Consider the following 20,654-nt stretch of genomic DNA (forward strand, 5'->3'; position numbering starts at 1 on the left):
AATTGGTTTAATTGTACTTGGGTTGAAGTCATCAGGTTGCATTTTAGCTTCATTTGAAGCGATTTTTAAAAGCGGCATCTTGGCCTTTTGGCTAAGATGCAAATGAGATCAAACCTTGGAGGAGGTAAATGCCTACTCCAATCATGGATCATGTAGACCAAGCCCAAATGAATGCAATTCCCACTCACCTGACAAAGGGGCAGCGCTCAGAAAGCTAGTAGCTTTTGCTACCAAATAAACATGTTGGACTTTAACCTGGTGTTGTGAGACTTCTTACTATGATCAAGCCCTGTGTTGTCAGCTTGGATCGGGAATATCTCAACTTGTTGAGACTCATTTGATTGAGTTGGATTAGAAAAAATTAACTCTGTGGCAAAGTTTGCTTGAGTGCAGCTTCCCGGAAGTGCCTTGGAAAATTTCAATATCTAAAAAGGCGCTATATAAATGCAAGTTATTATAGCCATTATAACAGCGGGAAAGATGTATTCTGTCAGTGATGCAGATATATTTCTATTTGCGTGCTGTATATTTTGTTGGGCTGTGTGTGAGATGTTCCCACCCCGCCCCCACTTTAAGGCGATGCCTGTGATTTTGGCAGAGGGAGAGAGGCAGAGATGGTGGTTCGCCGGGGCAGGAGCTGCTCGGGGCTGCGCTCGCTGCCCTTATCCAGGAAGCTCTCCTATTTTGACGGCGAGTTCGAGAAGCTGTACCGGAGCCGGCTGCTGCCTGCCTCCGCCTCGGAGCGCAGCCGGGTGCTGGAAGCCCTGCTCCGCTGCGGTCCCCCTGCGTCCCGCACCCAGGCTGCTGATGGCGGCGGCCGCGGCACAAGGATCGCCTTCGCCGCCGTCGTCCTTCTCTTGCTGGGCTGCCTCCTGCTCGGCAGCCGCCCCGGATCCAGCTTCCTGAGTTACTGCGGCCGGGCTCTGCTCATTCAGGTCGGTATCTACCTCGACCTCACTGCCAGCTTGCACCGAATGTACTTTGATCCCTCCGTGGGTGCGCGGGGTTGTTCAACATAAAAGATCCAAAATGCACAAATAGCAGGAACCCGCATTGAGTTGGTACCAAGTGATCCATTGGATCACCAGATTCTTCTTCCTTATTTTGCATGGTACGCTTGGGGATAATTGATTCCTTTCGGTGGAAAATGCTTCTATTTGTGCAGTTTCCTCCCGTTCCCCCTTGTGCAGGATGGGAGCAGCTGAACAACTTCTGGAACTTCAGAAATGGAGGAAGGTGGTTGTTTTTAATTTTGAGGTGTGTGGAATTAGGGCTTGGGATTCACGTGGCCATTGTCTGATCAGGACTCATATTTGGCTTTGGGACTCCGTTTAAAGTGAAGGGAACTTTACAATGCCAGTTTTCCACGATGGAGCATTGTGCTCTGTTCTGAATTAAATGTTATAGCTTTCCCAAAGTGTGGTGTCCAGAATTGAACAACTGTTCCAGCTGAGGCCTAATCACTGTTTTATAGCGATTGAGCACAAGTTTTAATATTCTATGCTTTCGTTGTTAAAGACGAACAACCTACACGCTCTTTTTTATCAGCCTTCTCAACTTGTCCTTCCAGCTTTATGTTTGTGTATATAAACGCCCAGGTCTCTCTGGTCTTGCGCCAACTTTGAAATTATTGTATCAGCTAATTTATATTACACCTCATTCTTCCTAAAAGAAAAATGCACCTTTCTGTACTCCTCTGAATGAAATTTCATCTGCTATGCGCCTATTTCACCTGAAATATGTTAATATCTTCCTCATTTTTACTACAGTTCTGAGCTTCATGTCACTTGCAATGTTAAAAATTTTGGCCTGTATACTTATGTCCAGGTCTTGGTACTGCAAAGGCTATGAGGTCCTGACAATATCCTGGCAATAGTACTGAAGACTTGTCCTCCAAAACTAGCCATGTCCCTAATCAAGCTGTTTAAGTACAGTTGTAGTGTTGGCCATCTACCTGACATTGTGGTAGATTGCCCAGATATGTCCTGTTTACAACAAACAGATCTAATCTGTTCCAGCCATTCACTGCCGCATCAGTCTACTCTTTATCATTGGCAAAGTGAAGGAAGGTGTTGGTGATGGTGCCATCAAATGACACTTACAGAGCAATAACCTGCTCACTGAATTTCAGCAAGGCTACTTCATTAGAACCTTGGTTCAAACATGGACAAAAAGGTGAACACAGTAAAAAGTCTGACAACACCAGGTTTTAGTCCAACCGATTTATTTGATAATAGACTCACAAGCTTTCGGGGTTAGCCCCTTCGTCAGGTGAATGGAGAGTTCTGGCCTCAGACAGAGCATATAAAGCACAGACAGTTTAGAGGTTACTGACTAGAATGCGAATCCTTACACCTAACCTGCTGTTCAAGACCTGAAGTGGCTGACAATGTGAGTGGAAGGAGCACTGATCATAGGTTAAAGAGATATGTATTGTCTCCAGACAGTACAGTAAGTGAGGTTTTGCGAACCCAGGCAAAAGGTGAACACCAGAGATCAGGTGAGAGCGACTGCTCTTAACATCAAGGCAGCATTTGACCGAGTGTGGCATCAAAGAGCTCTAGTAAAAGTGAAGTCAGTGGGAATCAGGGGAAAACGCCATTGACTGAAGTCCTACCTAGCACAAAGAAAGATGGTTGTGGTTGTTAAATGCCAACCTCAGTCCTAGGACATCACTGCTGCCTCTTCTCAGGTCATGTCCTAGGCCCAACCATCTTCAATACTTCAAAGTGACCTTCCTCCCATTGTAAGATCAGAAGTGAGAATATTTGCTGATGTTTGCCATGTTCAGTACAATTTGCAAACACCTCGGATACTGAGGCAGTCTGTTTCTATATGGAGCAACACCGGGACAATATTCATCCTGGGGCTAAGAAAAAGTAAATAAAATTTGCGCTGCACAAGTGTCAAGCAATGAGCATCTCCAACAAAAGAGAATTTAACCATTTCCCCTTGACATTCAACAGCTTAGTAATCACTGAATCCTTACCTAGCCTTATCCTGGAGGTTACTATTTTCTAGAAACTGAAATGGACGAGCCATATAAATAAGATGGTTACAAGAGCAGTTCAGAAACAGGGAATTCTGCAGAGAGCAACTTGCTTCCTGACTCCTCAAAGCCTGTCTACCATCGACAAGGTGCATGTCAGGAGTGTGATGGAATATTCTCTACTTGCCTGGATGAATGTGGCACCAACAGCACTCAAGAAACTGGACACAATCTAGCACAAAGCAGTCCATTTCATCAGCCCCCCACCCCCACTCATCAGCCAACTTGAACAATTAGTCCCTCCACCACCAATGCACAGTGACAGCAGTGTGTACCATCTACAACATAAGAACATAAGAAATAGGAGCAGGAGTAGGCCATCTAGCCCTTCGAGCCTGCGCCGCCATTCGATAAGATCATGGCTGATCTGAAGTGGATCAGTTCCACTTTCCCGCTTTCTCTCCATAACCCTTAATTCCCCTGTCTATCAAAAACCTATCTACCCATGACTTAAATATATTTAGCAAGGTAGCCTCCACCACTTCAACGGGCAGAGAATTCCAGAGATTCATCACCCTTTGAAGAAGTTCCTCCTCAACTCTGATCTAAACTGCCCCCCTCTCCCCCCAATCTCGAGGCTGTGTCCTCTAGTCCCACTATCCTTTCTAAGCGGGAAGAATCTCTCTATCTCTACCCTATCCATCTCCTTCATTGTCTATATGTCTCTATAAGATCCCCCCTCATCCTTCTAAACTCCAACGAGTACAGACCTAGTCTATTTAGTCTCCCTTCGTAGTCCAACCCCCTCATCTCCGGTATCAGCCTAGTGAACCTCCTCTGCACTCCCTCCAAGGCCAATATATCCTTCCGCAAGTGCGGTGACCAAAACTGCACACAGTACTCCAGCTGCGGCCTCACCAGTACCCTGTACAGTTGCAGCAAGACCTCCCTACTTTTATATTCTATCCCCCTCGCTATAAAGGCCAACATTCCATTCGCCTTCTTGATCACCTGCTGCACCTGCAGACCGGGTTTTTGCGACTCATACACAAGGACCCCCAGGTCTCTCTGCACCGTAACATGCTGCAGCTTTTCACCTTTTAAATAATAATCCCTCCTACTATTATTTCTGCCAAAGTGGATAACTTCACACTTGCTAACATTATACTCCATCTGTCAGGTCCTCGCCCACTCGCTCATCCTATCCAGATGTCTCTGCAGACTTTCTACACCCTCCACGCAATTTGCTTTTCCACTCATCTTCGTGTCATCAGCAAATTTCGTCAGCCTACACTCAGCCCCCTCCTCCAGATCATCTATATAAATGGTAAATAGTTGAGGCCCCAGCACCGATCCCTGCGGCTCTCCACTAGTCACCAACCACCAATCAGAATAGCACCCATTGATACCAACTCTCTGCTTCCGATTAGACAGCCAATCCTCTATCCACGCTAACACCTTACCCCCAACTCTGTGCACCCTAACCTTCTGTAGCAACCTTTTATGAGGCACCTTATCAAACGCCTTTTGGAAATCTAAAAACACCACATCCACTGGTTCCCCTCTGTCTACCGCACAAGATACACTGCAGCAATTCACTGAGGCTCTTTCAAAAGCACCTTCCAACCTCTGCTACCTGGAAGGACATGGGTAGCAGAAACATGGGAACGGCATCACCAGCAAGTTCCTGTCCAAGTCGTACACTGACCTGACTTGAAAATATACCGCCACTCCTTCATTGTCACTCGATGAAAATCCTGGAATTTCTTCCCTAACAGCACTGGATGTACCTGCAACAGATGGACTGCAGCAGATCATGAAGCTAACTCACCCTTGCCTCCTTGAAGGCAGTTGGAGATGGGCAACAAATGCAGGCCTTGTCGTCATACATCCTAATAGATAATTTTTTTAAATGATCAGAAAGAGCAGTCTAGATACCAATGTAGTGGAGCACCATTATGTACAACCCTCCAGTCTGAAGAACAGCAATGTACCACAACTCTGTGTTTTCTTCCTTGGTATCTGCACTGTCACTGTCCCTTAATGACAGGGGTTTCAATTTTGTTAAGACAATTATTGCATTATGTTGAAAGTCTTTTAAGATTTCCAAAATTAGTGACTCTTTTTTATCTGGACTTTTGATCTCTAAGCCCAAACTGCTAAAGCTGTCCCTGGAGGTTATTTATCCTATTGTGTTTGGTGATCTGTTATCTAAATAGATCAAGAGGGTTTGGGTTTGATTCATGCAATGTGTATGATTTTCACAGAATTTACTCACTGGATTCAGCATATACTTTACCCAGCAATTATATCCACTGCCAATCAACCCACCATGTCATTTAATAACTTACCCAGAGCAGCTAAATTGGACTCACTGCCCTGACTGCAAACAATCACAGATCACTGTATCAACAGTAGCAAATTCCTGCTCATGCTGAAAATCTGAAATAAAAACTGACTAGCTGAACGTTTCTAACATGTTCTGTTTTTAATCTTCAACATCGAGATGCGTATGATTTTAGATGTTTGGGTTTGAGGCTGAGGGTAGAACTGGCAATAAGAATTTCAGCCAAGCCTGGATGGGTGTTATCAGGGATTCTGGCTCACACTAGACTGATAATGGATCCAGACCCTGTTCATGCTGTATTGGTGATTTCAGTTTAATAATAAAATCCTGATTCCGAGCCAAGGCTTGTTCTGGTTTCAGTGATCCGAGCAAGCTGTAGACCTTGGCCAGAGATTCTGGTTCTGTGACTGTGCAATTGAATGGTATTGAGGGTCATGACCCCAAGCCTACATTAATGGTTATATTGGGATTCTGGCCCAAGTCCAAAGCAAATGATTGTATCAGGGGAACTAGATTCAGGTCAAGGGCAGTCAAAGCTCCAGTATTGTGTTTTCCATACCAGACCACAGTTGCTATTTTTTACAGGGAATCACATTCACTTTTTTATTCATTTGTGGAACATGGGCATTGCTGGCTGGCCAGCATTTATTGCTCATCCCTAGTTGCCCATCGGCAGTTAAGAGTCAACGACGTTACTCTGGCTCTGGAGTCACATATAGGCCGACTGGGTAAGGACGGCAGAGTTTCCTCCCCTAAAGTGAATCAGATGGGTTTTTCCAACAGTCGACAATGGTTTCATGGTCATCAGTAGATTCTTAATTCCAGATATTTTTACTGAATTCAAATTCCACCATCTGCCATGGCGGGATTCAAATCTGGGTCTACAGAACATTAGCTGAGTTTCTGGATTAATATTCCAGTGATAATACCACCAGGCCATTGCCTACCCTATACTTCATACGAGCTGTGAGTCGGAGGCAAGTTTAAATGATGGAGAATTTCTAATTGAAACATATTTCTCCTTTTCTTCAGTTGCTGCCTTACTGGGACTGGACGTTATACTCCTACAGTGACTGTTTGATCAGGAACCCCTATTACTTTGAGAAAGGCCTGGATTCTTTGCAGCTCACAGACTGCATCAGTGTAAGTTCAGTTTCTGTGTATCAAGAGTTTTTAAAATTATAAGCTGGAGTAGAACCTCCATTGAGCACATTCATGTCATTCATACCTCAAATGACATTGATGCTGGGGTTAGCACTACTGCCTCTCAGTGTTCAATTCTGGCCATGGGTGACTGTATAGAGTTTGCACGTTCATAGAATCCCTGTAGTGCAGAAGGAGCCGTTCAGTCCATCAAGTCTACACCAACTCTCAGTCAGAGTATCTTATAAAGTCCTCTCCCCTAGCCTATCCCTGTAATCCTACACATGGCTAATCCAATAATCTACACGTTGGGACACTAATGAGCAATTTAATATGGCCAATCCATTTAACTTGCACATTTTTAGACTGGGAGGAATCACACCATTCCCCCTGTGTTTGTGTGGGTAAGATGCTCTGAGGGAGAGTCAGTGCAGACCAGATGGGCCAAAGAGCCTCCTTTTGCATTATAGAGGTTCTATGATCAAGGGGGAATGGAGTTAGGTGTTTTTCGTTACCTCTAAAATAGCCTGTCAGACTGTTTCATAGGCATGTCTGAGGTGAACTATGTTGATGGAAACACATAGCTCTTTTGACCCAAGGGTATGTTTCTTATTTGCAATCAACTCACCAGTGCATTGAAATGTAAATTATAATTTGATTTACTTTTGGTAGACTATTTCTAACTTTCAGTAGTATTTGGAGAACAGGAGTTTTCATGAAGATCCCATGAGTAAAGATTATTACTACTGTACCAGTGTGTGAAACAGATCAAAAAGTTGCCCTGTCTTTACTGAGCTAGCTCATCTCAGTTAGGGGGGGCAGTCAGGGCATTATAATTGGCCTCCTTGTTCATACAGAAGGAAGATGGGGGGAAATCAGCCCAAGCTTGAGCTCCTGATGACCTTGCATTGGAAGGCATACATGTTTAAGCTCAGGAAAGTACTGGGCACCACAATTGAGTTGCTTTTCTGCACTCACTGATGAGGTTTGTGCACAGATGGGGACAACTTGAAGGATGCTGATCATCTTCAAACTATGCTGTAGTGAGATTGGATGCTTTTGTAGGGATTTTGAAGTAAAACTATTGTAGACAAAAGTTTGTTTCTACTCCATTTACATTTTTTGATTTGATTTATTATTGTCACACATATTAGTATATGGTGAAAAGTATTGTTTCTTGTGTACTATACAGACAAAGCATACCGTTCATAGAGAAGGAAAGGAGAGAGTGCAGAATGTAGTGTTACAGTCATAGCTAGGGTGTAGAGAAAGATCAACTTAATGCGAGGTGGGTCCATTCAAAAATCTGACGGCCACAGGGAAGAAGCTGTTCTTGAGTCGGTTGGTATGTGACCTCATACTTTTGTCTCTTTTCCCTGGTGGAAGAAAGTGGAAGAGAGAATGTCCAGGATGCGTGGGATCCTTAATTATGCTGACGATTTTGCCGAGGCAGCAGGAAATGTCGACAGAGCCAATGGATAGCAGTCTGGTTTGCGTGATGGATTGGGCTACGTTCACAACCTTTTGTAGTTTCTTGTGGCCTTGGAAGAGCAGGAACCACACCAAGATACAACCAGAAAGAATCTCAGCTCGATATGGCTTAACTACTAACTCCACTTCAAGGTCAGGGAGATACAGACTTATCCTGACAGACACGGTGCTAAGCAGGTACACAGGATGGGACACCAGTCCATTGCAGGACACACACGCATACACGGAAGTAGCCCGCGGCTGGAATTGAATCCAGGTTGCTGGAGCTATGAAGCAGCAGCACTAACCACTGCACCACCATGTTGCCCTAAGTTTGTCTTTATCATGGCAAAGTCCTGCAACTGCTGGTACAGTTTCTTTAGAAGCCTTGTATTTGTGTATCTGTTTGTTTAGGTGTGCCAAAAACACCCAACAGTGGAATCTCTCCACAAGGTGGATCCAAAAGTTGTTCTCCAAAATTACCTGCGTCAGAATCTGCCCCTCAAAATAACAGATGGAGCTGAAAAATGGGTTGCACAGAGAGAGTTTACAGTGCCATTCCTAACTCAGGTCAGTCAATAAGAAGTTTTTTTTAAACCTCTTTTCCACTTCATAAATGAATAGACAATCATGCAATGTACAGTGGGCACAGGAGCCACTAATACTATAATCAGGGTCAGCTGACGTAACCACTGGGCTAGTGCCCGACTAAGATTCAAACTCTAGTTTCCGCATGTGGAAATTGTCTCCTCACAATGTTCCAACGTTATGTTTGATAATAAGTGTCCGATAATGAAGTCTTGTGCTCTGTCCTAGGTACCTCTGGACAGGAGTCCTCGTGCTTTACTGTTGGAGCTCCCAAAAAATATAGTTTTGGACTTAATCACTGCATCCACAGCTAACAAACAAGACATTAATCCTGCACATGTGGAAGGGTTAAATTGGACAATAGTAGATGCAAGATTTTTTTTTAATGTTTGACTCCAGTATGAGGAGAGGCCATTAGGTATACATGTATTTGTCCCATCCTTAACTGGTTTCCTGCTGAAGCGCCAAATATCCATCTAATGCTTCCATTAATAGGTTTTTTTTGAAAAGTCTTCACAACCATTTCTGGAATCCTCTTTCACATGTCAGTCACCCTCTGAGAAGGATAAAGTTTCCAAGTGTACAACCCTGCCCCTTGCTTCCTTAGTTTGTACGCTATGACTGTGAATCTGAATCAGAACTTAGCTCTAAAGTTACAGCGCCGTTTCTGAGCTGAAGGGAATGAGGAACAGCAAACGTCCAAACTGATGAACCCTGTTGTTGATGTGAAGGTTAATGCCTTCACTTGTTAACCCTGGCAGATTTAGAGATTTAAAACATTCCTGATGAACTCTCTGATTATGGATTTGTGAACTATTTAATCTTTGAGTTCTTGATCTCATTGCTTATTTTTTCCATCAGGGTGTGAGGTGTCCTGCCTTGATACATGGAGTGAGATCAGAGAGCAACAAATCCAAATTTTACTTTGCAGTGATGGTGACTCCAGCAGTCCTGTCACTGTGGTTGGGAATCTGAAATTGCATTGCATTTCTCCCAGCGGAAGAGACTGATGAGGTTGGGAGAGTGCAGATGGTGGGTGGGTGGGTTGGGGGCAGAGCTTGTTGAGCAAAGATGATCATGTAGTTTAGGGCTTAAGAGGGAAGCTGGTGAACTGGATAACATTGAAATCAGGGATGGGGATGGAGAGCAGATAGGTAATAAGATTTGGGCACATGCCTGATTGAAGTTGCTGTCTCTTTTGCAGTTATACAGTGATCATCCAGCACTACAGGACACAAAGGTCTGCAGTTATTGGGACTCTCATCACTCGCTGGAGAATAGTCCTGGTGCCTTCTTAGAAAAGGTCCATCGACAGAGACTTGTGCGGTGGGCAATTCAGTGGTAAGACACAAGGCTTGTGTGGTACATGCTAATAGTTTCTCCTAATCCTTTGCTGTATTTTCATCAAAATTCAGTGTTTTCTACAGTCACATTGTAGCTACTGGGATGTCACTCTGTGTGTGTGTCTCTCTCTCTCTTTCTGCCTGTTTGCAAGCTGAACTGCATGTTTTCTGTAAGAAAACACAAACAGATAAATCAAAGGAACCTTTGTAACCCCCACAGCCCATCTCCATTCCATACCTGGCTCCAAAGAGAAACTTAAGTTAATTTTCTTTTGCTTTCAAAACAACTCTTCAATTTTGGGACTCACATTATTAATTTATATCTCCAATCAAGTTATTGGCACTCTTTGAGACTTGCTTGCTCCACCAAAAACCTCACCCCTATCCTCTTTACAAGGGTGCTTTTAGCTCCTTGGACCTAGAAATGATATGAATAATTTAAATCCCTTCATGAAACAACTGTGGATCCCTGGTTCTGTTTACCAGTTTCTCGACCAAGTCATTATATTCCTCTATGTTTAAAATTCAATTCCTTTACTAAAAGTTATTTTTGAAGTTTTTTGCAGTGTACCACAGGGATCACTGCTGGGTCCTCTGCTATTTGTGATTTTTATCAATGACTTGGAAGAGGGGGCTGAAGGGTGGGTTAGTAAATTTGCTGATGACACCAAGATTGGTGAAGTAGTGGATGCGGTGGAGGGCCGTTGTAGGCTGCAAAGAGACATTGATAGGATGCAGAGCTGGCCAAAAAGTGGCAGATGGAGCTTAACCCTGATAAGTGCGAGGTGATTCAATTTGGTAGGACAAATTTGAATGCAGATTACAGGGTCAGCGGCAGGGTCCTGAGGAAGGTGGAGGAACAAAAAGATCTTGGGGTTCATATCCACAGATCTCTGAAGGTTGCCATTCAAGTGGATAGGGCTGTGAAGAAGGCTTATAGTGTGTTAGCGTTTATTAACAGGGGTTTGAGTTTAAGAGTCGTGGGGTTATGCTGCAACCATACAGGACCTTGGTGAGACCGCATTTGGAATATTGCGTGCAGTTCTGGTTACTTCACTGTAAGAAAGATGTAGAAGCATTGGAAAGAATGCAGAGGAGATTTACCAGGATGGTGCCTGTTTGAAGGGTAGGCCTTATGAGAAAAGGTTGAGGGAGCTGGGGCTTTTCTCCTTAGAGCGGAGGAGGATGAGAGGTGACTTAATAGAAGTTTATAAGAGGATGAGGATAGATAGAGTGGACATTCAGAGACTATTCCTTCGGGTGGATGTTGCTGTTACTAGGGGGCATAACTATAAGGTTCATGGTGGGAGATATAGGAGGGATGTCCGAGGTAAATTCTTTACTCAGAGAGTGGTTGGGGTGTGGAATGCACTGCCTTCTGTGATAGTAGAGTCAGACACTTTAGGAACTTTCAAGCGGTTATTGGATAGGAACATGGAACACATCAGAATGATAGGGAGTGGGATAGCTTGATCTTGGGTTCGGACATAGCTCGGCACAACATCAAGGGTCGAAGGGCCTGTACTGTGCTGTACTGTTCTATGTTCTATATTCTAAAACATATGGCACGGCACAGTGGCACTGCTGTCTCACAGCACCAGGGACCCGCATTCAATTTCCAGCTTGGGTCGTTGTCTGTGCGGAGTTTGCACATTCTTCCCGTGTCTACGTCCGGGTATTCCGGTTTCCTCCCAGAGTCTGAAAGATGTGCTGGTTAGGTGCATTGACTATGCTAAATTATCCCTCGGTGTGGGAATAATGATAGGAAGGACTATTACTTACATGGCGAAAAACTGCAGCAGGCGACGGTGCAGAGGGACCTCAGGGTCCTTGTGCATGAGTCGCAAAAACCCAGCCTGCAGGTGCAGCAGGTGGTCAGGAAGGCTAATGGGATGCTGGCCTTCACAGCGAGGGGGATTGAATATAAAAGTAGGGAGGTCTTGCTGCAGCTGTATAGGGCGTTGGTGAGGCCGCAGCTGGAGTACTGTGTGCAGTTTTGGTTGCCGCACTTACGCAAGGATATTTTGGCCTTGCAAGGAGTGCAGAGGAGGTTTACTAGGCTGATACAGGAGTTGAGGGGGTTGAGCTATGAGGAGAGGCTGAATAAACTAGGCTTGTACTCGTTAGAGTTCAGAAGAATGAGGGGAGATCTCATTGAGACGTATAAGATGATGAATGGGACGGATAGGATAGAGGTGGAGAGACTCTTCCCACTCAGAAAGGACAGTAGGACTAGGGGGCACAGCCTCAAGATAAAGGGGAGGCGGTTTAGAACGGAGTTGAGGAGGAACTTCTTCACTCAAAGGGTGGTGAATCTCTGGAATTCTCTGCCCGTTGAAGTGGTGGAGGCTGCCTCGCTAAATATTTTTAAGACGCGGGTTGATGGGTTCTTGATAAGCGAGGGGATTAAGGGTTATGGGGAGAGGGCGGGAATGTGGAACTGAGCCACGACAGATCAGCCATGATCTTATTGAATGGCGGGGCAGGCTCGAAGAGCTAGATGGCCTACTCCTGCTCCTATTTCTTATGTTCTTATGTACCCAAATGAATGCCAGAGTGTGGCAACTCGGGAACTTTCACAGCAACTTTATTGTAGTGTTAATATAAGCCTACTTGTGATACTAATAAATAAACTTAGAAATTTGCAATAGTATGTAGTATCTTTACTGTCTGACAGTATGTGAAGACTGGACAGAAGTATTTTATAATTTTTTCACCATGTATGCATAAATTCTTTGAAATTCCAAAGAAGAGTCATGTTGGATTTGACCCACTTCCAAGATGCGGCCAGACGTGCTAAGTTTTTCCAGCACTTTAATTTTATTTCATAATTCCAGCTTAGATGATGGCATAAAAATCCCATAAGTGGTCAGTGATGGGAAAATTCCATTATATTTACTAATGCCAATCCTGAATCCTTTGAATCCTGAAAGGTTATTCTAAACGATGATCACACTTTAAGTAAGACAATTTTCCTCCTATTTTGATTGAATTACATTTATGTCCTTTGGCCTGGTGTGGTATATTAGTAATAATGCGCATTTATATAATCCCATTTTAATGTAAACAAACCATTCCAAAATAATAGATGGGGCGCTTGAGAAGGTTGCTAAAGGAGAGTGAGGTGAAGATATGAAGGCATTTGAGAGAAGGCGCTCCAGAGAGTGGGATCAAAGCAGCTGAGAAACCTGCTACCAACAGCAAGTGAAACGAGAGGCTTGCACAACAGACCAATCAGTGGACTGAAGGCAGAGAGTTGGGGAGTATTTGGTTTGTAAAGCAGGGGAAGATTGTAGAGATTGGGTTAGGCAGGATGGTGATGGAATTTCCAATGAATTTAGATGCTCTTGAAGTAATATTCTGGATTCACTAGCTGCATTATTTAATATTTGATATATTGAATTAAGTTTCCTCCCCTGACTTCTGACATGCTGGTTCCGTCACTCTGCTTTGTGCCTAAATAGGATGGGGAGCGAATCCTCTGGAGCTACCTAAATGGAGAGCGAGTCCTCTGTAGCTATCTTTATTTTCTGTTTCATTTGACGTTACCTTTTTCATTTAACTGTTACTCTATTCTACGTATAGCATGCGAACTTAGTTTACTGGAACAACTGCTAAACTTCTCTCTGAACTGAATTCTCAAACTTCCAATTCCTACAGCAAAAATGTCTTTCTGATCCTGAAACTGTTATTCTATTCAGAAGCCCTTTAATGTACTTTGTTGCCCCTTGCCTCTATGTAAATGTCAAACTAACAATTCAGCAATTTGTCCTATCTGTCATTTCTTCATCAGGATCCGAGTACTTTTTTAAGAAGTCCATTTGAAAACATCACTCCAGGTTTCTTGATTCTGATCATTCTTAACTTTTCAGCTGTGATTCCATACTCTATTAAAATTGGCAAATCTTGTGGGGATTAGGGAGATGTAATTTATGCCAACATATCCATATGTGTTTAAAAAGACTATTAATCATGAATTGATATGTAAGTGTTGTAAACACAAATCAAAACTACTGTTTGATCTGTTTGGATCTGACCATAAGGTTTGGCTATTCGCTCTGGAACAATAGCCCTGTCACTTACATCTTTTTAAAGAATGCCCATGTATACGTAACTCAAAACACAAGTGTCCAACGTTAAATGTGATTCTGTGATTGGGCATTTGCTAAATAATCTGTGTGCTAAAAATTGTGCTGACAACCAATTTAAAATTGTCATTTTGGGTTGCAGTGTGGCACATTTACGTATACTAGAAACTACGTATATTATTACACAGGGTCTTGTTCTTTGCAGAGAGAAAGAACATGTACAGTAAACAAAATATGTGCCATTTGCTGGTTCATTAGTCAGGGCAATGCCTTGACCAATTAGGGTCAAATCTCCTAGTTTAAATTTCTAACAGCGCTCGTCAGTTAACTGCCAGTCACCTGGTGCATTCTATATAGCAATGCCTCTACTAATCAGAGTCGACTTGCCAATCAACACCTCATATTGTATAAATTATTGTTTCCCCTTATGTCAGTATTCTTGGAAATTGTTCAGATGAGGGCAAGATAAAAAGCTTCAACATGTTTCTTTTTTTCAGCAATACTCAAGGTCTGATTATTTGAATACCTCCTAAATCAGTAAATGGAGTTTTAACCCTCTCTCATCTGATTCATTCATAACATTTCCTACTTAGCTAATTATTAACTGGCTGTTGTGATTTGCCAGTTATCAGAACCAGACTTGTCACGGATGTCATGGCATTGTGCTCCCACAACTCTCCCCTTGTTGACCTCTTCCAATAACATCCGTCCTTATGTAATCCTTCTATCACAGTTTGGTTTTCCACATCGTCATTCCCATGTCATGCTATATCATCACTGGAAGGATCCCAATCTTCATCCGGAAAACACATGCCCTGCTGATGCCAACCTTCTGGTAAATCATTAATTTTGTAGACTTCCTCTCTCACTCAAGGATTTTTTCTCTCTTCACATTGTGTCTCACTTGAATGCTGTTGCAGTCGTTATTGTGCATAGTATTTGTTTTGGTTTGTATATTCATCTAGACTCTGTGACAATGGTGATCATCCTTGAATTGACAGACTGACAGGAACTAAAGGGTATGGTGAACTGAGGCAAATTGCAAACAAATTTCACACTGGCGGATGTTAGTCTTGTTTCTGTAGACTGAGCTGAGGTTGCTAGAGTGAGTTTCAGCCATTGAATGATGACTGTAGATAAGACAGTTATCTCTACACAGGAAGAATTGCAACAAAGCAGCTGCAAAAGTGATCCGTGCATTTTATCAGCGACCCTACTTCCTCCCTCCAGTAGTGGAATTGGCAGAGTCCAACTGGTTGCTGATGGCATCACAAGAAGAGAATGGCGTCATGGAAGACACATTTGTAAAGGTAAAACAATATTTGTTTTTAGTTGAATCAGAATGTGAATGATTGATTGGCCCATGTTTTATTGCAGTTGCATGAGTATTGATGTATCTGATACAGGAACTGGGTTTTGTTTCCAGATGGCATCCGCAAAAATAATTGTACAGCTGTTTCTGGACCCTAGGGGATTATGTACTGGTTTATTTCTTAGATACAGACGGTTATGGACTTAGTCATTCAGGCAACTAGAATAGCCATGTGAATAAACTGTGAACTGAGAGAGAAGTGCTGATAGATTGTTTTTACACAGGTGAGAGATCATGATGGGGACCTGTTGATGTGGATTGCTCAGCTACAGGGGACCTTTGAGGTTCAACTTTTACCTAAGGACATATGTGCAAGCAAATGTACCCATTATACACTGCAGCTTTCACCTGGAGAGACAGGTATGCCGACTGGTGCTTGACAGTGTGGTTTTGTGTCATATGTATAGTTCAGATTCCTAATCTTTTTAATACAATCTTACTGATTGCAGATGTTGCAAAAAAATTATTGGAACTCCTGATAACATGGGATGAGTTTCAGCATGTATCTGATGATGACCTAAAGCTACAATTAATAATGCCAAACTTCACTTACCTGCAGCTTTAGGCCATCAGTGGTACAAGGCCAATTTAATGATGGCAACATCACTCACGGGCAGTCTGTCCATCCTCATCACCATGGCTTGATACAGCATCTCTTATTCGAACTTTTTCCCAGCCCTTGTCCACCAAATATTCTTCTTCCAGATTTGGGCCTTTTATACTACCTTCACATTGAATAACTCCCCATTATTTCTTTTTTTTTATATCTAACTTGCAAATGAATCTGTCGTTTATTGCCAAGTAGTGTGACTGAGGTAATGTCTCTCTGTTTTGCAAATACACTGGGAATATTTAACTTATTGGACTTCTACACCTTGCCTTATGAATGTTGTTATCAGATCTATTGCCTGACACATTACTGAGCTTAGCAGATCAGGAAACTCCCAAGTTTCATCTTTGGTCTGTTTTAACTGATGTTGGCTGGGGTAGCAGTTGACATGAAGCAATTTGCCTACATGCTACTGAGCTTTGGACGAAAATATCAGCCACGGTATTCAAGTGTGTGTGTGGTAATGGAATGAGAACACAATAGAGTATGACTGTGCTAGTTGTGTGGCCTGATAACACATGCTGTTTAGCTCAGGCATAAAGAGGGACTTAGGAACACTCTGATATCCATTCTGTCCCTTGAACCTATTCTGCTATTTCATTAGATCATGGTCCTGGAGACCATTGAAGAGTAACTCAGCGCAGACCAGTGCCTCCAGCAGAGAACTGAAAAGTAAAGAAGTGGAGTGTTAATGGAGTTTTTGCTTAACTGCATGTTTGATACTGTTTTTTCTCATCCAGTTGCTGTACCACTTCAGATGTGGGAGGTTCAGTATCGTCCTTTCAGTTCTGTTGCCATTGCACTTGCTGCAACAGGAAACTGGCTCCAAGATCCCAGGTAGTATGCCAGAAGCGATTCCACAAGACAGTATATGGCTTCAAGGAATCTAGGATTTAGACAGTGGCCAAGCTGGTGCCCACTGCCCTTGGCTTGCAATATGTCCTTGGAGCTTGAGATAGACCTCATCTTAGTTACCTTGATATTTTACTTAAGTTTAGAATGTTTGATTCCTTATTTTTGTGAGGTTTCTGGAAGGACAGATTGAGAATAAGATTGGACTGTTGGATGACGAAGGGATATTGTGACTTCAAACAGCCGTCAAGGTCGATCCCGATATAATTCAGAGAATAGAAAAAAACAGCTGTAAAATTGGAGTTGGACATTTTCCTTTATCAAAAACAGCTGATTCTCTGGTCTGAATGGTAATCAATAATGCAGTATTGGATTTTACCTCAAAGGCTGTGGAATAGGAAGGAGAGAAAATGATGCTTCGAGTTATACAGAACACAGACAAAGTCCTACCTGGAGTTCTGCATTCAGTTTTGGACACAGTACCTTTGGAAGGATAATTGGCCAATGAGGGATTCAGCATAAGTTCGCCAGAATAATATTGGGGTTTAGAGTGTTAAATTATGAGACATATTGCATACATCTGACTTGCATTCCTTTCAGTTTAGGTGGTTATGCGGTTATCTAATTGAGGTGTTTAAAACAGTGAAGGGAGTTGGTGGGGTAGATTGAAACATTTCTGATCAGAATAAGAAGGTACAATCTTAAAATTAGAGCAAGTCCAATTAGGAATAGCATGAAGAAATACTTTGAAAAGTAGTGGAATCTAGAACTTCCTCAGAAGGTTTTGAATGATGGGATAATTGGAACATCAAAACTGAGATTAATAGATTTTTATTTGGTAGGGATATCAAAGGATTTGGAATAAATTGAGTACAATTGCAGAAAGGGCTGAAGATGCTGAAGGGCCTAATCTGTTTCCTTGGTTGAAAAGTAGCACAGGAACTAAATTCTGTTGCCATGTTTTTCGTTAGCTGTTTCTAACTTCAGTGCTTTGAAAGGGAAACAAAGTGCTTCCCTCTTAAATATCAAATTGCAGTAAATCTTCCTGCCTTGAAGACAGACTGTAAGAGGGCAATGCAAGAGAAGTGGATTCATTTCTAGATAGAGACTGAGGGCTGCAAATTTCTGAAGAGGCAGAGGCCTACTAGTAAGAAATGTGTATCTTTCTTGAAGGCCAGAGAAGAAGTGCTGATGTGCACTTGAGGCTGGAGGGGCAGTTCAATTTCTTAATGGGCAAGGAGAAAAACGTCTGAGAGTTTTTGTATGGCAGTGGAGAAAAGCTGCAAAACTCTGGAGGAAGAATGGTGGCTATTCACCTTGAAGAAGGAGAATGCGGACTGCAGTTCTTTATCAGAAATAAATAGCTGTAAATTTCTATGTGGGGACTAGAAAAGGGCTTCAGATGTATAAAGGAAGGAGGGGATTGCAGAAAAGGGCAGTAGCAAAGAAGTCTGTGGACCTCCGTTCAGGAGGATGAGATAAAAAACATGGCTGCTGATATCTTGGGAGGTGCAGCCTGCTGTTTTTAACAGGAATTAGATGTATTGAACATCAAGTGTCTGGGTCTTCAGGGCAAGTGAATTTGTTGAAAGATTTTTGGGTTGAGATCTAGCTGCACTGGATCCGAATTAAGATTGTGAAACAAGTTTTCTGGGCAAGAAGTAGATTAATGTTATATCTCCTGTCTCTGTCATCCTTTGCTTGTTTTGTTGAGTGTACAAAAGCAAGGTGGATCCAGGGACAAGGCTTCATTTGTGGAAAGGTAGATCATAAACAGAAATGCAGCAATGGATGGAGAATCTGGGACAGGGTATCAGTCCCAAGGTGAAAAGATTCATTCACTGAATGAGGAATCTGTGAATAGAGCGAGTTGTGAACTGAACATCCAACTGGACTAAACATCTCTCACCGAGAACGTGTTACTCGTTTGGATTCTGAGTTTGATACACAGCTCACTGTTCATTGATCCCTTTTGTTGCAATGGCTTTAGATCTCATCCTGTGCAAACAATCTAATCAAAGTAAGATAGCAGGAATTCTGATTGCTGTCGTTAAACCACAGAATCACAATCTTAAACAGCACTTTGCTATAGATTACTCTGTGAATATAGTTTTTGATCTGAATTTTGATGACATATTCGAAACATGGAGCAAGCTAAATTTCATGCATTAACTAATTTCTCATGGATGCCAAAAGATCAATGTGCAACTGCTGTGATGGAAAGACTGTGAAATAAAATATTTTTTACTTTACAAAATTGGAATGCTTAAACTGTGCTGCATCATCTCTTGTTAAAAATTCTGCACTTCAAGGAGGCTTTGAACATTGAGTTGGTTCGATTTGACAGTGTGCCATGAGCTAAATCTACTAATTTAGAACATAGAACATTACAGCGCAGAACAGGCCCTTCGGCCCACGATGTTGCGCCGACCAGTTACAAAAACAATGACCCACTAGCCTATACCAATCCCTTTTCGTCCAAAAACCTATCCATAGATCTCTTAAACGCCTCCAAACTAGGCGCATTTACAACTGCAGCAGGCAGGGCATTCCAATCCCTCACCACCCGCTGGGTAAAGAACCTACCCCTGACATCTGTCCTGTAGCTACCCCCCCTTAATTTAAAGCCATGCCCCCTCGTGCTAGCTTTCTCCATCCGAGGAAAAAGGCTATCACTATCCACCCTATCTAAACCTCTAATCATCTTATATGTTTCAATAAGATCCCCTCTTAGCCGCCTTCTTTCCAACGAAAACAACCCTAAATCCCTCAGTCTCTCCTCATAGGACCTCCCCACCATACCAGGCAACATCCTAGTAAACCTCCTCTGCACTCTCTCCAAAGCCTCCACATCCTTCTTGTAATGTGGGGACCAGAACTGCACACAGTACTCCAAGTGCGGCCGCACCAGAGTAGTGTACAGTTGCAACATGACGCTGCGACTCCTAAATTCAATCCCCCTACCAATAAACGCCAAGACACCGTATGCCTTCTTAACAACCTTATCTACTTGATTCCCAACTTTCAGGGATCTATGTACACATACACCTAGATCCCTCTGTTCATCCACACTATTCAAAGTCCTCCCGTTAGCCCTATACTCGACACATCTGTTGCTCCTACCAAAGTGAATTACCTCACACTTCTCCGCATTAAATTCCATCTGCCACCTCTCGGCCCAGCTCTCATTCATATTAAGCTCTCATTCAACATCAAGGTCAAATTTATTTAACAGTGTAATAGTTTTTGGACAAGGATGAAGCCTGTTAGGATCATTCTTCATGCTTTTTTTCACTGCAACATTGAAGGATCTGGCAATTAATGGTCAAATCAATTATGCTACAGGTGCTGCATTAAGGGTAGGTCACACTAGCATCTGAGACTGAGGGGGGGATTTATTTATGCAGACTAATAATTCTGCAACTGTGAAACAAATTAAACATGAGTACAAAATTAAATACAAAATTACAAAACAATTGTAATCTGTAACAATCACAGTGCTCACCAACCTCTTTCCAACAGTTGGAATAGCATTAAAAATGTCTTCAGTGCCACCAAAGTAAATTATAAAGTCCATATGTTCCTTAATAACAAAATGTTGTCTTGAAATCTCAGGAACTTAGTTTAATGAGGAATGTGAAAAATAAATGTGCACAGAATGGTTTAAATTGAACAATAATCAGAATCCAGTAAAAATTAATGATTCTGCAAACCCACCCAACTTTTATTTATTTCTCTCAAGGAAAGTAGTTGAATGTTAAAGATATATCCAGACAAAAACATAATGGAGTAACACTTTGTAGAGGAACAGAAAGATCCAACTGTACACTGAAAACAAGTACACAAAGTATT

The 20,654-nt window shown here is 42.5% G+C and overlaps 1 protein-coding gene across 3 annotated transcripts; it reads left to right on the forward strand.

The window, feature by feature from the left end:
- The first annotated feature begins 601 nt into the window (after positions 1–601).
- LOC145355805 (uncharacterized) lies at positions 602–19,273 on the forward strand. 3 transcript variants are annotated; one of them, XM_080208193.1, is made up of 8 exons: positions 602–935; positions 6,369–6,479; positions 8,364–8,519; positions 9,742–9,878; positions 14,702–14,803; positions 15,128–15,278; positions 15,565–15,700; positions 16,691–19,273. In XM_080208193.1, the coding sequence occupies exons 1-8, from the start codon at positions 615–617 to the stop codon at positions 16,789–16,791; spliced, it is 1,215 nt and encodes a 404-aa protein (XP_080064319.1). In that variant the 5' UTR covers positions 602–614; the 3' UTR covers positions 16,792–19,273. The 3 variants fall into 3 exon arrangements, with proteins under 3 accessions (XP_080064319.1, XP_080064320.1, XP_080064321.1); XM_080208194.1 differs by lacking the exon at positions 14,702–14,803; XM_080208195.1 differs by lacking the exon at positions 8,364–8,519.
- The last annotated feature ends 1,381 nt before the right edge of the window (positions 19,274–20,654 follow it).

This window comes from Carcharhinus amblyrhynchos, chromosome 20 (assembly GCF_965287045.1).
Source record: "Carcharhinus amblyrhynchos chromosome 20, sCarAmb.v2.hapA, whole genome shotgun sequence".
NCBI lineage: Eukaryota > Metazoa > Chordata > Chondrichthyes > Carcharhiniformes > Carcharhinidae > Carcharhinus > Carcharhinus amblyrhynchos.